Here is an 18,446-nt window from a genome sequence, read left to right as displayed (position 1 = left end):
GCTGCTTTCTGCTGGTTCTGCTGGACTGGCTCGAGTGAAACACACACCCAATTAACAGCAGTTAAATTACTCTGGCATGAAACAGTGGGGAACAGGCAGAGCAGTGAAGGGCAGCATGGACCAGTTGTTCTGGCAGGTCTGACGAGGTCTGGTTTGATACAGCACTCACAGAACTCTGCTCCACTTGCAGTAGATGACTGTTCCTCTTCACAATATCCAGCAAGGCAGGTCAAAGACACTTTTACCATTTTCATCTTCAAAAGGGAGAGGAAATCAGCAGCAAACATGAAGTAACCAGTCAGAGGTCCCGGGAAGAAACAAAAGAACAAAGAGTGGTGGAAAAAAACAGGTGGAGCAGTGATCCTTATCTGTGTGGGAGATATCCTCTGCTAATGGGCCATCTGTTAAAACCAGGTGGGGCAGTGTTCTTTATCTTTTCCACAACCCATCCTTCCTCCAGGAAGATATCTTCTGTTAATGGGCCATTGAGTGCCACTGCATGACTGATAAAATTCCATCATCCCATTGGGAGATGCTCCAGCCAGGGGGAGGAGCCAAGCCTTTCCTACCTAGATTAAAACTGAGATTTGGAACATTAGAGCAGCCTTTTTCCCCTGGATTCCAGAGAAAAACCAGACCCTTCTATATCATCACTGAACCTTCGGAGGAAAACTGCACCCTTCTACAGGACCACTGCTTCAACTGAACCATATCTGTCATCCAGGAGGACTGCAGCCACCATTTAATGGGACTGCTACCAACACCCTGACTGATAGGGAGTCAGGTTGTATTCTGACTAGGTCAGTGTTTTGGGTTTGTTCTTTGTAATACTGTATTTCTATTTTAATTTTTCCTAGTAAAGAACTGTCATTCCCATATCTTCGCCTGAGAGCCCCTTAATTTCAAATTTATAATAATTTGGAGGGAGGGGATTTACATTTTCCATTTTAAAACAGGCTCCTGCCTTTCTTAGCAGACCCCTGTCTTTCAAACCAAGACATCAGGTGTGGTTACTGCGCTAGAGAGAGAGGAAAAGGAGACAGCAAAGACAGCAACACACATGGGTCTCTTTAGGGTAAAAAAGACTAACTTTATTGAATGCAAAACCCATATTTTAAGCATATTATGGACAGCTAAGACAGGATAGTAGCTCATTGGATAACAGGGAAAAACATCTGTGAGACCGTACCTTAGAATGTGTCTCACAGAAAAACACCAGGTGTTAATCTTTCTTGTGAATACCATTCTGTTTTGACCGGATTTCATTCTGTTTTGACTAAATTATCATCCTGGGAGATTTTCTCCCCAGCTGAAGCTAGAACCAACTTATCATCCTGGGAATGAAGCTGAAAAGCTCCAGCCTGAAAGTAATTTTTCAGGCTGTAATTTTCCTAGCTTTCTAACAGTGTCCACAAACAGATATGTCTTTGCCTGACTCCCCACAAAACAGCACACTAACCACATCGTACCAAGCACTCTCTTATCTCTTACATTCCTTCTTCAGAATCCCACTTACTCTTGCCAAGCTTTGCAGCCTACTATGGCTAACACATCTATGTCACTTGTTACAAGCTGAGCTCTGCTTCCAGTCTTGCTCTTTAGCTCCATTCCCACAGTTCTTGGCTTTAAAACGCAGGAAAATGAGAAATTGATCCGTTAGCAAGAGCTGTGCATGGGTGGGAGCACTGGGATGAGCTCTGCTGGCAGATCTCGGTTTCCCAGGATGAGGGAAGGGGCCGGATCCAGCTCCATGGATCGCTCAGGCGGTGATTCCTGCTGGGATGAGAGAAAGTCACGGTGTCACCCTGTCCCTGTCCCCATCCTGCAGAATGGACCTGGCTGGAGCCCATGGAGAGCGGGAGCTGCTCCGGAATCCCACCTGATCCCGCTCCAATCCTGCTCCATCCATCCACCCACCCACCCATCCCACCTAATACCTCTCCATCTATCTCACCCAATCCCTCTCCATCCATCCCAACTGATCCCTCTCTGGAATCTCTCCCTGATCCTGCCCCATCCATTTCAACTGTTCCTACCCCATCCATCATCCACCTATCCATCCATCCATCCAGCCATCCACTATCTATCCATTATCCATCCATCCATCCTAAATGATCCTGCTCCAGAATCCACCCCTGAACCCACTCCACAATTCCATCTGATCCTGCTCTGGACCCCTGCTCTGATTCAGAAGCCCTCCCTGATCCCAATTTGTCCATCCTGCCCGATCCCCCTCTGATATCCCACCCTGATCCCGCTCCGTACCTGCGGTCAAGCTGTTGTTCCCAGGTCATTTTCTGCAGAAAGAGAAGATCCATGAGATTTCAGCACGGATCACACACTGGGATTAACCCCAGGATCTATCCTGGGATCTGCACAGAGGGGATCCAGAGCTGGATCCACCACTGGTACTTACTGGCTGTCGTGTTGTATTCATTCCTGTCCCTCCTCCCTGTGGAGAAACATTGTCGGTGGCACAGGACTCCCAGAACAGTGCCAGGTGGATCCGTGCCCCATCCCGACCCCCATCCTGTGTTACCAGATTGGCGCTTCCAGACAATTAATCCAATGAGGACAATGAGGATGATGATGGCAGTGATGATGGACACAGCGACCACCACGGTCACCAGATTCCTGCCAGCTGTCGGCTCTGGGAAAAACGGGATGGTGAGGAGGGGGAGGGGAATCTCCATTTGGGCATTCCAAATTCCCAATTCCCACATTCCACATTCCCAGCCTCACCCCAAGCGTAGATCCCAGGCTCCAACATTCCGGGATGCTCCACCCGGCACCGGTACTGCTCCCGCTCCTCCGGCCGCGCCTCGATCCTGGCCCAGGTGTGGAAGGTGCCGTCACTGTTGGGAACGATCCCGCCCCACTCCGTCTCCTGATCCCAGATTTCATCCCCCTTCATCCAGTTGACTGCAATGGAGCTGGGGTAGAATCCGTACGCGTGGCAGGACAAGATCAGCGTCCCGTGTTCCTCTTTTCCAGACACATGGACATCAGGGGGCTCTGGAATGGGATAACGGTGAGAGACATCCATGGAATTCCATGGGAATGGGATGGGGGAGAGATCTGCCCATGGAAATGTCACTGTAATGGGATGGGGGTGGGATTCGTCTCTGGAATTCCATTGGAATGGGATGGGGGTGAGATCTGCGCATGGAATTCCCAATGGAATGGGATGGAGGTAAGATCTTCCCATGGAATTCTCACAGGAATTACCATGTTTCTAAGTCGTCCATTCCCAAATTCCCTCAAGAATTCTGCTCCCACCTTTGTGGTCCAGCTCCTTCTGCCCATATCCGACGTATTTCTGGAGCCATTCCGGGCAGACGTGCCCCAGGTGTTTCGTCCACTTCTCAGCCACGTTCTCATGTTCCCAGCGCCTCCTGGTGATCTCAGCAGCGCTGTCGGCTGCCATGAATCTCCTGGATCCCAGGTCAAAGGAGATGTAATCCCACCCGTCATAGCCTTCCTGGCGGGATCCACGGATGCCCCCATCGGACAGGAGGTCACAGCCGTAAATTCGCATCAATGTGTGGAGACCTGGGAGGAGAGAGAACCATGGAATTGTGTCCCAGTTCCACAGAGCCCCATACCAGCCCTATGGAGCCCCAGAGTCTGATGGAGATCCACAGAGCCTCATCCCAGCCCCATGGATCCACATCCCAACCCATGGATCCCAACCCAACCCCACAGATTCCATCCCAACCCCATGGATCCATATCCCAAACACAGGGAGCACCATTCACACCCATGGTTCACAAGATATCCCATACCAGCCTAATGGATCCCCATCTCAGCCCCTTTCGTGCCCTGTGAATCTACATCCAAACCCTATGGATTCACACCCCAGCCCCACAGATCCACAACCCAACCCACAGATCTATTCCAGCCCCACAGATCCCATCCCAGCCCCACAGATCCTCCCACTCACCCCTGCTCTGGTTGTACCGGTCCCGCAGTGTCTCCAGGTTCCAGGCATCCATGTGCTCGTTCTGCTCACAGATCTGGGTCTGGCCATCCCAATATTCCGGCCTGGCTCCATCCTTTATCCACTGTGTCAGCGGCTCCATCCGGCCCCGCTCGCTGTCATAGCGTGTGAAGGGGATCCCATCCAGGTACCCCATGGACATGAACTGGGGGATCCCCGGGCTGGGCTCTGACACCGCCACAGACAGGTAACGCAGGGAGTGGAGAACTGGAGGGACACGGAGATTTGGGGGGGTTGAGAGGGTCATGGATCAATGAAAGAGGAACTGGGAGAGGCGGGAAGGGAGTGCATGGGGACCCAGTGTCCAGGAACGAGCACTCAGGGGACGCCCAGTGTCAAGGAAAGGGGAATACAAGCATGGGGAGAGGTGGAATGGGGGTTCCAGGGGATTCCTGTGCTGAGGAAAGAAAGTCCAGGGGTCCCCAATGCCAAGGAAAGAGGAGTCACAAGGCAGGGAGACCCGGGATGGATGGAATGGGAAGCTCAGGGGGTCTTTGATGCAGAGGGAATGGGGAGCTAGGGTCTAAAAAAATCAGGAATGGGGGTCCAGGGGGTCTCAGTATCAAGGAAAGGGGGAGTCTGGAAAAGGGAAAGATGGGATGGATGGGAAATGGGTGCAGGAGGGAAATGGTACTGGATAATGGAGTGCAGGGGGGTTCCAGTGCCCAGGACTTGAAATTCAGGGGGTCCCAGAGCCCAGAATCCTCCCTGAGACCCTCCACGACCCCCCAGGGGCCTTCCTGGAGCCCCTGGGTCCCCCTGCAGGACGAGCAGGGGGTGAAGAACGGGGGAGATGCAGAGATGGGGGGGGCAGGAAGCAGAATGGGGAGAGCCGGGAAGGGTCCAAGGTTCAAGGAAAGGTCTGGGAGAGGCGGGATGGGGGATCCAGGGGGTCCCTGTGCCCAGGAAAGAGGGTCCAGAGGTCCCCGGTGTTGAGGGAAAGGGGGCCCTGGGAGCTGGGAAAGGCAGGAATGGGGGTTCAGGGGGTCCCTGGGTCACGGGAAAGGGGGGTCTGGGGATGGGAGAGGCGAGTGGATCCTGAAGGCGCAGGCTGGGAGACAGGAAAGAGACCGAGGGAGAGCGGTGGGGGAGGGGATGCGGGAAAGGGGGAATTCCAGGGAGTTCATCTGGATCCCATTGGATCCCCGCTGCGACCCTCCTGAGAGCCCTGGGACGCCGGGGACCCTCTTGGACTCCGTTTCGGGAAGCGGCGGGAGTGGAAAACGGGGAGGACACGGAAAGCTGGGAGATCCGGGGGGTCCAAAGGTCAAGGAAAAAAGCGGATCTGCGGTCTGGGAAAGGCAGGATGCCGGAAAAAGAGGAGCAGGGGGGTCCCAAGGCCGGAAATGGAGATTCAGGGGTGTCTCTGTGCCCAGGAATGGGGGCTCAGGGTGGTCCCGGTGCCAGATAAGGGACTACAAGGGGGGTCCCGGTGGTCGGAAATTGGTGCTCAACGGAGTCCCCGTGCCCAGAAATGGGGGTACAGGGGATCCTAGCGCCGGGGAAGGGCTTGGGGGGGGGTCACAGGACCCAAAATGGGCTATGGAGGGGTCTCCCGTACCCGGGAATGAAGGTTTGGGGGGTCCCGGTGCCCGATATGGGAAGTTCAGGGGGGTTCCCGGTCCGCGATTCGGGGTTCAAAGGGATCCTGATCCTCAGGAATGGGGTTTCAGGGGGTCCCGGTGCCAGATGAGGGGATACAGGGGGTCCTGGCGCTGGGGAATGGGATGGGGGGGTCACAGGACCCAAAATGGGGATACCGGTGGGAGGGTGTACAGAGTGGTCGCGATTTCAGGGGTCCCGCTCACCTTTCGTCGCGTCCCCCGGATCCCAGAGGAGCCCCAGGAGCCCCAAGAGCAGCCCCAGACCCAGCGCTGGAGCCATCGCGCTGCTCCGCTGCGGGTCCGTACCCAGAACTGGCCCCGCCCCCAGAGCCGCCTCCGGCCCCGCCATCGGCGCTGATACTTCCTGTCGACCAACGCTTATTCGATATCTCAGTGACGTCACCTCTGAAGGGTAGACCGCGGTCTCTCCGGTTGGGACGCGGAAGCGAAAGAGACCGAGGGAGCGCGGTGGGGGAGGGGACGTCGGAATTCCACAGAATTCCTCTGGATCCCTCTGGATCCCCGCTGCGATCCCCCAGAGCCCTCTGAGAACCACCTGGGACCCCCTTAAGAAAATGCCGGGTAAGCCGTTTCGGATCCTTGTTATTAAAAATGTATAAATTGAGACCCAAAGCAAAATTGGATTAAATGATCTGCTGTTACTGTCAGAGACAAAAAATAATTTATTGGGGAAGGATTTAATGATAGCATTGGATTTGAAAATTGAAGTATCCCGAGGGCAACTTAAAATTTATGCCTTCACCAAAAGGATGAGGAAAAAATATGTCCTGAGGGGTAGCACACCCCTGGGGAAATAGGGAAGTTAAAAATGAAACCCAACAAAGTGAAAATCACTGATCCCGATTTACCTATCCGAGTTTGTCAATATCCAATATCATTAGAAGGGAGCCCGGGCCTTAAGCCTCTCATAGAAAACCTTTTGCCACAAGGGGCTTTGGAACCATGCATGTCCCCACATAATACTCCTATTCTGCCTGTCAGAAAGACAGACGGGAATTACAGATTGGTACAGGATTTGAGGGCTATAAATCAGCGAACTGTTACCAAATTTCCTGTAGTAGTGTAATAAACGAGGCCAGAACTTTTGGCCCAAAGTCACCCGGTCTTTTAAAACAGAGTCACTTTCTTGTAAACTTTCTTGTAAAAGAGGCACTCGTTTATTAAAATGAGCTGTAGAAAACGGAGGACCCGAGATAAGCTCGAGTCCCCTCGCAGCAAGCCGGAAAACGATACAAATGTGTCGAACCCGACACAGCGGGCACTCCCTCGGAACGAACTCCTCAGGAGAGCAACCGGCAGGAGTCTGACAGCCCCTTTTATACCCGCCCCCCCTTGGGTCCAGGATTGGTGAGGTTTGGATCCCCGTGATAATTGGTCCGTTTTGGGGGCTTTTATTGGTCCTTATCACGGTTCATTCCTGCCCAACCATTCTCTCGGGGCGTCGAGTGACTGGACTGCTCCTTCCACCAATCTCATCTCGCAGCGCTGATGTCACTGCGCTGGCCTCACTCTCGAGATGTTACCACGGCCCTCAGGAACGACCCCCACGCCATCCTGGACCACTTTAAACGTTTAACAAACATTAACTTATTGTAACATTTCAACTAACTTGAAACACAACTTCTTCATAAAATCGCCACAGAACAACACTTAACTTAGAAAATTAACAACCTTAACTTGTAACACACTAACTAAATTTTACCCATAACAATGAGGAATCACAAGGGGAAGGCTGCATTGAGAAGGAGCTACAACTTGAAGAAACCAGCAATGACCAGGTAACATCCCGAGGGGAAGCTTGCATCGAGCAGGTGCTGTCCCCCACTGAAACCAGCCTGTATCAAGAAGAGTCCCATGAGGAAGCGTGCACTGGGCAGGAAGAAGAAGAGGATGAGGGGGATGGAGTGAGCGTCATCAAGCTCTGTGAGGACTAAGAAGAGAGAGAGCACAGATGGGCAGGTGTCTTGGCGTGGCTGTATGATGTCTATATCCCCAAATCGTCTGTTCTGTTGGTGTTGAATATTAAATTCTGAAACTTTAAGACTGGTTCCAGGAATGAACGGAGGGGGGAGACGAAGTGCACAATTTGTTATCAGAGACTGCACAGGCTCCCCCACATTCCTGCTCACAGACTGTGTTGTCTGCAGTGGACATAGAGAAAGAGCTCTCCTTTGCTCTTGATTAGTTTTTCTGGCTCGATGAGGCAGAGAAGCCCCCTGGATTGTTTTTTTCCCTTTTTCTGTTTTCCTGGAACTGTTTGAACCTGCTCTGGACTGAAAATCCAGGGGAGCACCGGGAGCTCACACCTGTGTCCCACCAGGCCTGGCCTGGGCCGTGGCATTTCCCAGCACTGGAGGGACTGAGAACAGACTGAGTGAGCCGGGCAGCCCAGGGAAAGAAATCTTCTAAATCTGTCATCTCTTGGGAACAGCGAGGGGTTTTGCTGTTTGATATTGTTCATTGTTGTGCTGGGAGGTGTGTTGCCTGTTGAAGAAACAGTTTTCTTTTTTTCCACTTCTCTCCAACTTTTTTTCTTTTTTTTCCCGAGGGACCTCATTCAGAGGTTTCCTCCCAAATTTGTCCTAAACCAGGACACATCCATGCTCATTGGGCAAACAAGGCTGTTTCCACTCCTCAGTAATCAGTACAGGTGTATTTCACTGGGAAAGATAGGTTGAAAGGATAGAAGGCAATCTTCCCACAAATTCCCCCTTTTTTATTTAATTAAAATAAATTGACATGATGACATATTCACATATTTCACCTCAGACTAACAGTTATACAATTGTTTGGGCAACACATCACAATAAGGACATATACTTGAAATCTCAGTTCTCAAATATCACAAGTAGTTTGCCTAGCTTTACTTCATGATTGTTTCTTTCAGCAAGTTCTTATATAAGAAATAATTGTCTGCATGCTGTAGATTGGACATTTACCTTTCCCCAGAGCCAAGAGTCTTATTATTTTTCTCCTCACATATAACCAATTTATTCCATTTTCATTACCCAAAGTGAAAGTTTACAGCAGCATTGACAACCACATCCAATTAATTCTGATTGATTCTTCATTCTTTTCTCATTGATTGTTAGCTTTCTTTTTTAATTTACTTTGGTTTAGTTTGGCTTTTAGCAGTACAGAACATCAACCTAAGGATTCTCTTAGCTCTGAAATGCCTTTGTGAATTAAGCTTGATACATTACCCAGATTCACACAGTACATACTATTAAAGCTCAAGAAGCAGAAAGCTGCAATTCATAAACACAATATATATATTTCAGCATCAAACAGACACATTGCATTCAACAGCAGAACCACCATCTCCAGCTTTTCCTGTGTCTTGTTCCTTTAATTACTTCACTTTTTCCTTCTTCAGCTTAGTTGCTTTTGTAAAGTTATTTTAGCTAACTGCTGTGCAGGAGTTACATATTGGAACTCGGCTCTTAATTCAGCTTTTTGGGGGACACAGAGACAGCTCTGGCAGGCTCTACTTCAGGGACAGGCACATTCTCAAGCTGAACTTCATTCTTCTCTTGCTCCCCATTAACTTCAATTTCTAGCTCTGATTCTTCTTCCACCTCCTGCTCTGTTTTCTATTCTTTTAGAGTCTCATAGAGCAATCTCCAGGTGGCAGTCAAATTTGCAGCTGCCTTGTCCCCTTTGCATACTGCATCCCACGGTCTTTCCCCAACTTCTTTCCATACTCTAACACTACAGGAAGTGCTTTCATCAACCTTAATAACATATTTTTTTCCCCCAAGTGTTTTTTAATACACATAAAACAGTCTGTTGCCAGTGGCTCATCTGGATAACCATCCCTTCAGGTGTCACAGTCAATCAGGTTCAGACCAGCGGCTTCCCCCACTGCTCTCAGCTTCACTGGGCTCCGTCTCTGGCTGTACCTCACCCTACAGCCCAAGTCCAACCACGTTGGCATCACCATTATGTAGTAACTATGTTGAGACGGACTGGACTGATACCACCATCAATCCTTTATTAAAAACTTTACATGCCTTCTTTCTGTGGACTTCTCTCAGCCAACCCTAACTCCTTCCCTCAAAGGCAGCTCCACACAGCTCTGACTCCTTCTCTCCTCTCTGCAAGTTTCCTTCTTCCTTCTACATCACTGGCTAAACCCCAGCCTGTCCCTTATCTGGCCACCTAACCCTGTCTGTCACAACAACTTCTTACCTTATCTGTCCCTTGCACAACCCCATGTCCCTTCTCTCCTCACAGCACAGCCAGCAGACTCCACCCCAAACTGCAGCAGATCCTCAGTCTCAAGCTCCGACTGTGACTAGTGGCCAGCTAGCCCACTCTTTTATAAAACACCCATCCTCATTGGGCAGGCAAGGCTGTTTCTACCTCTCAGTAATCAGTACAGGTGTAATTCATTGGGAAACATTGCTTTCTGCATTATCCTTTCAACCTATCTTCCCACACTTATTCTGTAAGGCTTCTCTTATTTCCTATAGTTATGGTCACCATCATCTCATGGTCATGGTCACCTCACAGTCACCTCATGGTCACAATCGTCTCACAGCCATGGTTGTGTCATGATCATCTCATGGTCTTGATCACCACATAGCCATGGTGTGTTGTGGTCATCTCATGGTCACCTCTTGGTCAAGATGTGTCATGGTCACAGTCATGATCAACTCATGGCCTTCAAGATTTCATGGCCGTGGTGGTGTCATGGCAATCTCGTGGTCATCTCATTGTCACCATCATCTTGTGGTCATCTCATGGTCACGGCCATCTCATGGTCATGGTCATTTCCTGATCACCATCATCTTATGCTCACGGTCATCTCACTGTAATGGTCACCTCATGATCATGTCATGGTCACCTCATGGTCATCTCATGGCCACGATCACATCAGGGTCACCCCAAGGCCATGGTTGTTTCATGGCCAACCCATGGTCATCTCTTGGTCCAAATCACCTCTTGGTCAGGGTTGTGGTTGTGTCATGGTCATCTCATGGTCATGGTCATCTCAGGGTTGTGTCACTCATGGTTACTCTCATCTCACAGCCATCTCGTGCTTGTGTCATGGCCATGGTCATGGCCAGGGAGCCTCTCTGAGATCCTGAGCCCCGATTTTGGGACACTCAAGGACTGTTGGGACAATGATGCCTGGTCTGACCCCTCTCCCATCCCGCTGCCCCTCCAGGAGCCTGACGTGGCCAAACCTGTCGGGGCTTGGCCTGCCCTGACCCTGGGCTGGTGTCAGTGAAATGGCTAAATAAATAATAAAGGGACTGGAATGACTAAAGGGCTAGAAACTGAAAGTGTAAGGAGAAATAAAAAGGGTGCACAAAAGGCCCCTTTAGAAGACCCTAAAATGGGGTTGAGCAGACACTGATACAGACTATGAAGGAATGTTCTAGAAAGCTTCCAGCCAATCACAGACCCTTGTGCAGTCTCTATTTGCATGGTTATGCCCAGTAGTTCCCATAATCCTTTTCTTCTCCTCTACTGCTCGCCATAGTGTGACTGGATGTTGTCTGTCTTGGCTCCTCAGTGTCCAGGGTTGTTACCTGCTGTGGGGCCGGTTCCCAGCCCGTCCCTTCCATGATGGACTGCTACACAGACTCTCCTGGGGACACATGGGATATGGGACATGGAGCAGGAAACAAAACCTGGGGGATGGAATTGGGTGTGGCTGAGAAGCCCTCATTTTGCTCCTGGTGTCCCCATCCCAGTCCTGGTGTCCCCATTTATGTGTCCCCATCCCAGTCCTGGTGTCCTCACACTGATCCTGGTGTCCCCATTCCCATGAATGTGTCCCCCACCCTAGTCCTGGTCTTCCCATCCTGCTCCTGGTGTCCCCGTCCCAATTCCTGCTGTCCCCATTCCCATTCCTGCTGTTCCCATCTCTGTCCCTTGCTGTCCCTATCCCATCCTGGTGTCTCAATCCCCGTGTCCCAATCCCTGTCCCCAGTGTCCTTATCCCTGTCCCCAGTGTCCCTATTCCCACTCCTGGCTCCCAGTGAGGAACTGTCGGCCACTGGAGGAGGGAACATGGATTTATTGCCCCAAGCAGGATTTATTGCCCAAAGTAGGATAATTTCACACCAGAAAAAAAGCATTGGGAATATTTGTAATTCTTAGCTTTAAAACACTGGAAAATGGGAAATGTATCTGTTAGCAAAAGCTGAGGGTGGATGGGAACAGTGGGATGAGCTCTGCTGGCATCTCCTGGTTTCCTGGGAAGAGGGAAGGGGCCGGATCCAGCTCCATGGATCGCTCAGGCAATGATTTCTGTCGGGATGAGAGAGGGTCACGGTGTCACCCTCTCCATGTCCCCATCCCACAGGATGGACCTGGCTGGAGCCCATGGAGAGTGGGAGCTGTTTCGGAATCCCACCTCATCCCACCCCAATCTTGCTCCATCCATCCCACGCGATCCCGCCCCATTCATTCTGCCCTAATCCCACTCTGGAATTCCACCCAATCCCTCTCCATCCATCCCACACCTACTCCATCCATCCATCCATCCATCCATCCATCCATCCATCCATCCATCCATCCATCCACCCCAACTCACCCTGCTCCATCCAACCTGCACCAATCCTGCCCCATCCATCCCACCTGATCCCACTCCAGAATCCAGCCCCGATTCCACTCCACAATTCCATCTGATCCTGCTCTGGACCCCTGCATTGATCCAGAATCCCTCCCTGATCCCAATCTGTCCATTCTGCCCCGATTCTCCTCTGGAATCCCACCCAGATCCCATTGTGTACCTGCACTCAAGGCGTTGGTTCCCACGTCATTTCCTGCAGAAAGAGAAGATCCATGAGATTCCAGCACAGATCCAGTTAATCCACTGGGAATAACTCCAGGATCCATCCTGGGATCCAAACAGAGAGGACTCAGAGCTGGATCCACCACTGGTACTCACTGGCTGCCATGCTGCATCCATTCCTGTCCCTCCTCCCTGTGGAAAAACAGTGGGATCGGCGTTGGTGGCACAGGATTCCCAGAACAGTGCCAGGTGGATCCATGCTCCATCCCAACCCCCATCCCGTGCGTTACCGGATTGGCACTTCCAGATGACAAATCCAATGAGGACAATGAAGATGATGATGGCAGCGACGGACACAGTGACCACCACAGTGAGATTCCTGCCAGATGTTGGCTCTGAAAAATGTGGGATGGTGAGGAGGGGGAGGGGAATCCCCAATGGGGAATTCCAAATTCCCAATTCCCACATTCCCAGCCTCACCCCAAGCGTAGATCCCGGGCCCCGACATTCCAGGATGCTCCACCCGGCACCGGTACTGCTCCCGCTCCTCCGGCCGCGCCTCGATCCTGGCCCAGGTGTGGAAGGTGCCGTCGCTGTTGGGAACGATCCCGCCCCACTCCGTCTCCTGATCCCAGATTTCATCCCCCTTCATCCAGTTGACTGCGATGGAGCTGGGGTAGAATCCGTACGCGTGGCAGGACAAGATCAGCGTCCCGTGTTCCTCTTTTCCAGACACATGGACATCAGGGGGCTCTGGAATGGGATAACGGTGAGATACATCCATGGAATTCTATTGAGTCCATGGGTGAGATCTGCCCCTGGAATTCCCACTGGAATTGGATGGGGGTGAGACCTGCCCATGGAATTTCCACTGGAATAGGATGGGGTGAGATCTGCCTGTGGAATTCCCACCGGAATTATCACGTTCCCAAGTCCTCCATTCCCAAATCCCACATGAATTCTGCTCCCACCTTTGCGGTCCAGCTCCTTCTGTCCATATTTGACGTATTTCTGGAGCCACTCTGGGCATTCATGCTCCAGGTAATTCGCCTGCCTCTCAACCTCGTTCGTTTCACTTTCCCAGTACCTCCTGCTGATCTCAGCAGCGCTGTCGGCCGCCACGAATCTCCTGGATCCCAGGTCAAAGGAAATGAGTTCCTGCCCATCGTAGCCATTCCGGAAGGACCCACGGACGCTCCCATCAGATAGGAGCTCACAGCCAAAAAGCCATTGTATGGTGTGGAGACCTGGGGGAATTGTACCCACAGAGTCCCAGTCCCACAGAGCCCCATTCCAGCCCTATGGAGCCCCAGAGTCTGATGGGGATCCACAGAGCCTCATCCCAGCCCCATGGATCCACATCCCAACCCATGGATCACAAGATATCCCATACCAGCCTAATGGATCCCCATCTCAGCCCCTTGGTGCCTTGTGAATCCACATCCAAGCCTCATAAATCCCATTCCAGCCCTATGGATCCCCATCTTAGCCTCATGGAAACCCACCCCAGCCCCATGGATGCCATCCCAACACCATGGATGCCACCCCAACCCCACAGATCCTATCCCAGCCCCACAGATCCCCCCCACTCACCCCTGCTCTGGTTGTACCGGTCCCGCAGTATATCCAGGTTCCTGGCATCCATGTTCTGGTTCCCCACGCAGATCTGGGTCTCCCTATCCCAATATCCCGGCCCGACTCTATCCTTTATCCACTGCGTCAGCGGCTCCATCCGGCCCCGCTCGCTGTCATAGCGCACGAAGGGGATCCCATCCAGGTATCCAATCATCATGAACTGAGGGATCCCAGGGCTGGGCTCTGACACCGCCACATCCAAGTAATACAGGGAGTGAAGAACTGGGGGGACACAGAGATTTGAGGGGATTGAGGGGGTCATGGATCAATGAAAGGGCAACTGGGAGAGACGGGAAGGGGGTGCATGGGGTCCCAGTGTCCAGGAATGGTGGCTCAGGGGACTCCCACTATCAAGGAAAGGGGATACAAGGACTGTGAGAGGTGGGATGGGAGTTCCAGGGGATTCCTGTGCCCTGGAAACGGGGCTCAGGAGTCCCCGGTGTTGAGGGAAAGGGGGGTTTCGGAGCTGGGAAAGGCAGGAATGGGGGTCCAGGGGGTCCCTGGTTCAGGGGAAAGGGGAATCTGGGGCTGGGAGAGGCGAGCGGATCTTGGAGGCGCAGCCTGGGAGACAGGAAAGACACTGAGGAAGTGCGGTGGGGGAGGGGACGGAAGGAAAGGCCGAATTCCAGGGAGTTCATCTGGATCTTATTGGATTCGCGCTGCGACCTCCCCTGAGACCCCTGGGGCGGCCGGGACCCTCTGGGACCCCGTTTCAAATAGCGGCGGGAGTGGAAAACGGGGGAGACAGGAAAGTTGGGAGGTCCGAGGCAAATGTGAAGGGCGAGACTGAGGTCTGGGAAAGGGGGATGCCGGAAAAGGAGGTGCAGGGTGTCCCAGGCCTTGAAATGGACATTCAGGGGTGTCCCAGTGCCCAGGAATGGGGGTTCAGGGGGCGTCCCGTACCGCGATTCGGGGTTCAAAGGGATCTTGATCCCCAGGAATGGGGGTTCAGGGCGGTCCCGGTGCCTGATGAGGGGGTTCAGGGCGGTCCCGGTGCCGGGGAAGGGGGAGTCACAAAACCCAAAATGTGGCTATGGGAGGTTCCCGAGTCCAGGAATGAAGGTTTACGGTTTAGCCCGGAAATGGAAGTTCAGAGCGGTCGCGGTTTTAGGGGTCCCACTCACCTTTCGTCGCTCCCCCCGGGTCCCAGAGGAGCCCCAGGAGCCCCAAAAGCGGCCCCAGACCCAGCGCTGGAGCCATCGCGCTGCTCCGCTGCGGGCACGCCCGGCTCCCCCCGCCCGGCTCCCCCCGCCCAGCTTCGCCCCAGGACTGGCCCCGCCCCCAGGGAGGCCTCCGGCTCCGCCATTGGCGCCGCATGTTCCTGTCCGCCAATGGCAACAGTATCTCTCAGTGACGTAATCAGTCGCCGGGTAGATCCCGGTCTCGCAGGTTGGGGCGCAGAAGCGAAAGAGACCGAGGGAGCGCGGTGGGGAGAGGGGTCGGCGGAATTCCAGAGAATTTCTCTGGATCCCTCTGATCCCCGCTGCGACCTCCGGCGGCCCTTTGAGAACTATCTGCAACCCCCTGAAACCCCCCTTAAGAAAGCTCCGGGAGTGGAGAACTGGAGGGACACGAAAATTTGGGAGACCTGGGGGTGTAAAGGTGAAGGAAAAGGGCGGGTCCGGGGTCTGGGAAGGGCGAAATGCCCGAGAAGGAGGTGCAGGGGGTCCCAGTAGACGTGACGAGGATCCAGGAGGGGGTCCCAGTATCGAATAATGGGGTGCAGGGGGTGTCCTCATGCCCAGTAATGGGGGTTCAGGGGGTCCCAGGATCAAGGAAAGGGAGCTGAGGGCAATGGGGGGGTCCAAAGGGTCCCTGTGCCCAGGAAAGGGGGGGGAAGGGGTTGAGGAAAATAGAGAGTGGGGGCTGGGAAAGGCAGGAATGGGGGTCCAGGGGCTCCCGGAGTCAAGGAAAAGGGGGACTGGGGTCTCCGAGAGGGAGAGGGTCTGGAAAGGGGTGCGGGGGGACATTGGTGCTGGATGAACGGGTTCAGTTGGGTGCCGGTGCTGGATAAGGGGATACAGGGGGGTTCTGGTGCGCGGGAATTGGGGGTTCAGGGGAGTTCCGGTCCTGAATATGGGGGTTCAGGGGGTCCCGGAACTGGGGAAGGTGGTCTCAGTTCCTCCGAAATGAAGATTCAGGGAAGTTCCCGTGCCCAGAAATGGGGTTTTCTAGGAGTTCCCATGCTGGTAAATCGGGGTTCAGGGGTCCCGGTTCCCAGGAAATGGGGTTTCGGGGGTGGTTTCCGTGTACGAGAATGGGGCTTCAGGGGGTTCCACGTTCCAGGTAAGGGGGTTCAGGGTATTTTTCGACTGGGCAAGGGGGTACAGGGGGTGTCGGTGCCCCGAAATGAACGTTCAAGGGGGTCTCTGTGCCCAGGAAGGGGAGTTCGTCCGGAATTGGAAGTGCAGGGGGGTCCCTGTTCCCAGCAACTGGGTTTCAGGGGGGTCCCGGTGCCGGGGGCGGTCACCGGTCCCCGGGCGGATCCCGAAGCCGCAGCTCGGGAGACGCGAAAGTGATTGGGGGAACGCGAGGAGGGGGAGGAGACAGAGGAAACCCTGGGAATTCCTCTGAATCCCCTCCGGGACCTCCCAGGACCCCCCGCAGGACAAGCAGAGGGTGGAGAACTGGGGTGGACGAAGAGACTGGGGGGTCTGGGGGCGTCCAAGAGTCAGGAGCAGAACTGGTAGATTCAGGAAGGTTCCAAGGTTCAAGGAAAGGACTGGGAGAGGCGGGATGGGGGATCCAGCGGGTCACTGTGCCCAGGAAAGGGGTCCAGGGGTCCTCGGTTTTGAGAAAAGTGGAATTTGAGAGCTGGGAAAGGCAGGAATGGGGGTCCAGGGGGTCCCTGAGTCACGGGAAAGAGGGAGCTGGGGCTGGGAGAGGCGGGCGGATCCCGGGGACACAGGATGGGCGAAGGGAAATCGAGACGGGAGGAAAGGGGAATTCCACGGAATTCATCTGCTCCCACTGGATCTCCTCTGAGATCCCCTGGGACCCCCCGGGACCCCGGGGGACCCTCTGACACGCCCTTCCAGGAAGCGCCGGGAATGGAGAACTGGGGAGACGCAGAAATTTTGGAGATCTGGGGGTCCAAAAGCCGAGGAAGAGGGCGCATCTGGGGTCTGGGAAGGGCAGCATGGCCGGGAACAGGAGTGCAGGGGTGTCTCAGAGCACTGACGGGGGTGCGGGGGAATCCCAGTCTCGGATAAGGGGGTGCAGGGGAAAGGAGTACGGGGCTGTCCCCGTGCCAAAAATGGGGGTTCAGGGGTTCCCGTTGTGATAATTGATAAAAGATTCGTGTTAATCACAAAAGTCTTGGGGTTCATATAAACCAGAATACTAAAGTCTGAAGTGAAGCATGGACGCTAGATGAAGGAAAATATATGATTAAATCATTCTGTTTTAAATCACCATGTTACGTTATGTTGTGTTGTGTTATGTTTCCCAGATAAGTTATATCTGCTGCCAGCTTGCAAAATCACACTTCCGGATAGTCCTTCCTGCCTTTGTTTGATCACTGCCTATCTCAAGGACCAGACTTCCAGATTTCCCTGGTGGTTGTCTACAAAGACCAGATGTTTATCTGTGAGACTGACTATCGCCCAGAGGCTTTGTGAGTTTGGATACAGATGTTTATTCGACCACCACTGCTTACTTGGCAAAATTATGACAGAAAAAAACCCAAAATTAATGATTATAATGAGAAACCATAGTATAAGAAGAGGCTGCAAACCAAGGTTGGATGGAGTGTGGCGTGGGCGGTGACCCCTCACGTTCCCCAGCGCGCTGCTTGCTCTTTCTATATCAAATAAAGCAATCTAAATTTTGCTGAATATCGAGACTTTTGTCTCTCATTTATAACAATTGGGAGGTGAGAGGAGTGATGGGATCTGGGGAGATCCAGACCATTGCCAGATCGTGGTCAGCTCATGTTCATCACGTGGTCAGCTCATGGTCATCTTATGGTCATCTCCCAATCACCATCATCTCATGCTCATGGTCACGTCATGGCCAGGATCATGTTATGGTCATGGGCATGCTGTGGTCATCTCTTGGTCACAATACCTCATGCCCATGGTCATCTCACAGTCATCATCATGTCATGGTCACAGTCATGGACATTTCTTGATCACCTCATGGCCATGGTTGTGTCATGGTCATCTCATGGTCACTACATGATCCTGGGCACCACATGGCTGTGTCATCATCATCTCATGGTCACAGTCCTCTCATGGTCATGGCCGTCTCTTGGTCATCTCTTGGTCTCTAATACCTCATACCCATCTTACAGTCAAAGTCGTGTCATTATCATAGCCATGGTAATTTCTTGATCTCCATCATCTCATGCTCATGGTCAACTCACCCTAATGGTCATCTCATGGTCACCTCATGGTCATAATCATCTCCTTGTCATCATCATCTCTTGGTCATG

At 52.9% G+C, this 18,446-nt stretch overlaps 2 protein-coding genes and 2 long non-coding RNA genes across 8 annotated transcripts; 2 read left to right on the top strand and 2 right to left on the bottom strand.

The window, feature by feature from the left end:
- Nucleotides 1-1,069: 1,069 nt before the first annotated feature.
- Nucleotides 1,070-5,966, bottom strand: LOC148218111 (class I histocompatibility antigen, F10 alpha chain-like). Of its 4 annotated transcripts, none has more exons than XM_088158075.1 (8): nucleotides 5,809-5,966; nucleotides 3,944-4,207; nucleotides 3,280-3,552; nucleotides 2,743-3,015; nucleotides 2,540-2,650; nucleotides 2,417-2,452; nucleotides 2,266-2,297; nucleotides 1,070-1,776 (listed from the first exon to the last, which is right to left on the bottom strand). In XM_088158075.1, exons 1-7 carry the CDS (start codon nucleotides 5,951-5,953, stop codon nucleotides 2,272-2,274), a joined length of 1,128 nt encoding a protein of 375 aa, XP_088014201.1. In that variant the 5' UTR covers nucleotides 5,954-5,966; the 3' UTR covers nucleotides 1,070-1,776; nucleotides 2,266-2,271. The 4 variants fall into 4 exon arrangements, with proteins under 4 accessions (XP_088014201.1, XP_088014200.1, XP_088014199.1 ...); XM_088158074.1 differs by having other exon boundaries at nucleotides 1,070-1,773; XM_088158073.1 differs by having other exon boundaries at nucleotides 2,417-2,650.
- A 65-nt stretch (nucleotides 5,967-6,031) lies between these two features.
- LOC148218110 (uncharacterized) lies at nucleotides 6,032-8,373 on the top strand. Its single transcript, XR_015800595.1, has 2 exons — nucleotides 6,032-6,186; nucleotides 7,341-8,373. It is a non-coding gene; the product is annotated as an uncharacterized LOC148218110 (long non-coding RNA).
- A 3,263-nt stretch (nucleotides 8,374-11,636) lies between these two features.
- Nucleotides 11,637-15,268, bottom strand: LOC148218109 (class I histocompatibility antigen, F10 alpha chain-like). Of its 2 annotated transcripts, none has more exons than XM_088158083.1 (8): nucleotides 15,136-15,268; nucleotides 13,970-14,233; nucleotides 13,348-13,623; nucleotides 12,857-13,129; nucleotides 12,667-12,771; nucleotides 12,533-12,568; nucleotides 12,375-12,407; nucleotides 11,637-11,889 (listed from the first exon to the last, which is right to left on the bottom strand). In XM_088158083.1, exons 1-8 carry the CDS (start codon nucleotides 15,209-15,211, stop codon nucleotides 11,876-11,878), a joined length of 1,077 nt encoding a protein of 358 aa, XP_088014209.1. In that variant the 5' UTR covers nucleotides 15,212-15,268; the 3' UTR covers nucleotides 11,637-11,875. The 2 variants fall into 2 exon arrangements, with proteins under 2 accessions (XP_088014209.1, XP_088014210.1); XM_088158084.1 differs by lacking the exon at nucleotides 15,136-15,268 and adding an exon at nucleotides 14,915-15,129.
- A 118-nt stretch (nucleotides 15,269-15,386) lies between these two features.
- Nucleotides 15,387-17,847, top strand: LOC148218108 (uncharacterized). The gene is made up of 2 exons (XR_015800593.1): nucleotides 15,387-15,613; nucleotides 17,463-17,847. It is a non-coding gene; the product is annotated as an uncharacterized LOC148218108 (long non-coding RNA).
- Nucleotides 17,848-18,446: the final 599 nt, after the last annotated feature.

This window comes from Sturnus vulgaris, unplaced genomic scaffold (assembly GCF_052056855.1).
Source record: "Sturnus vulgaris isolate bStuVul1 unplaced genomic scaffold, bStuVul1.hap1 Scaffold_195, whole genome shotgun sequence".
Taxonomy (NCBI): domain Eukaryota; kingdom Metazoa; phylum Chordata; class Aves; order Passeriformes; family Sturnidae; genus Sturnus; species Sturnus vulgaris.
Note: the sequence above shows the minus strand (reverse complement) of the source record. Positions and strands in the feature narration are given on the sequence as shown.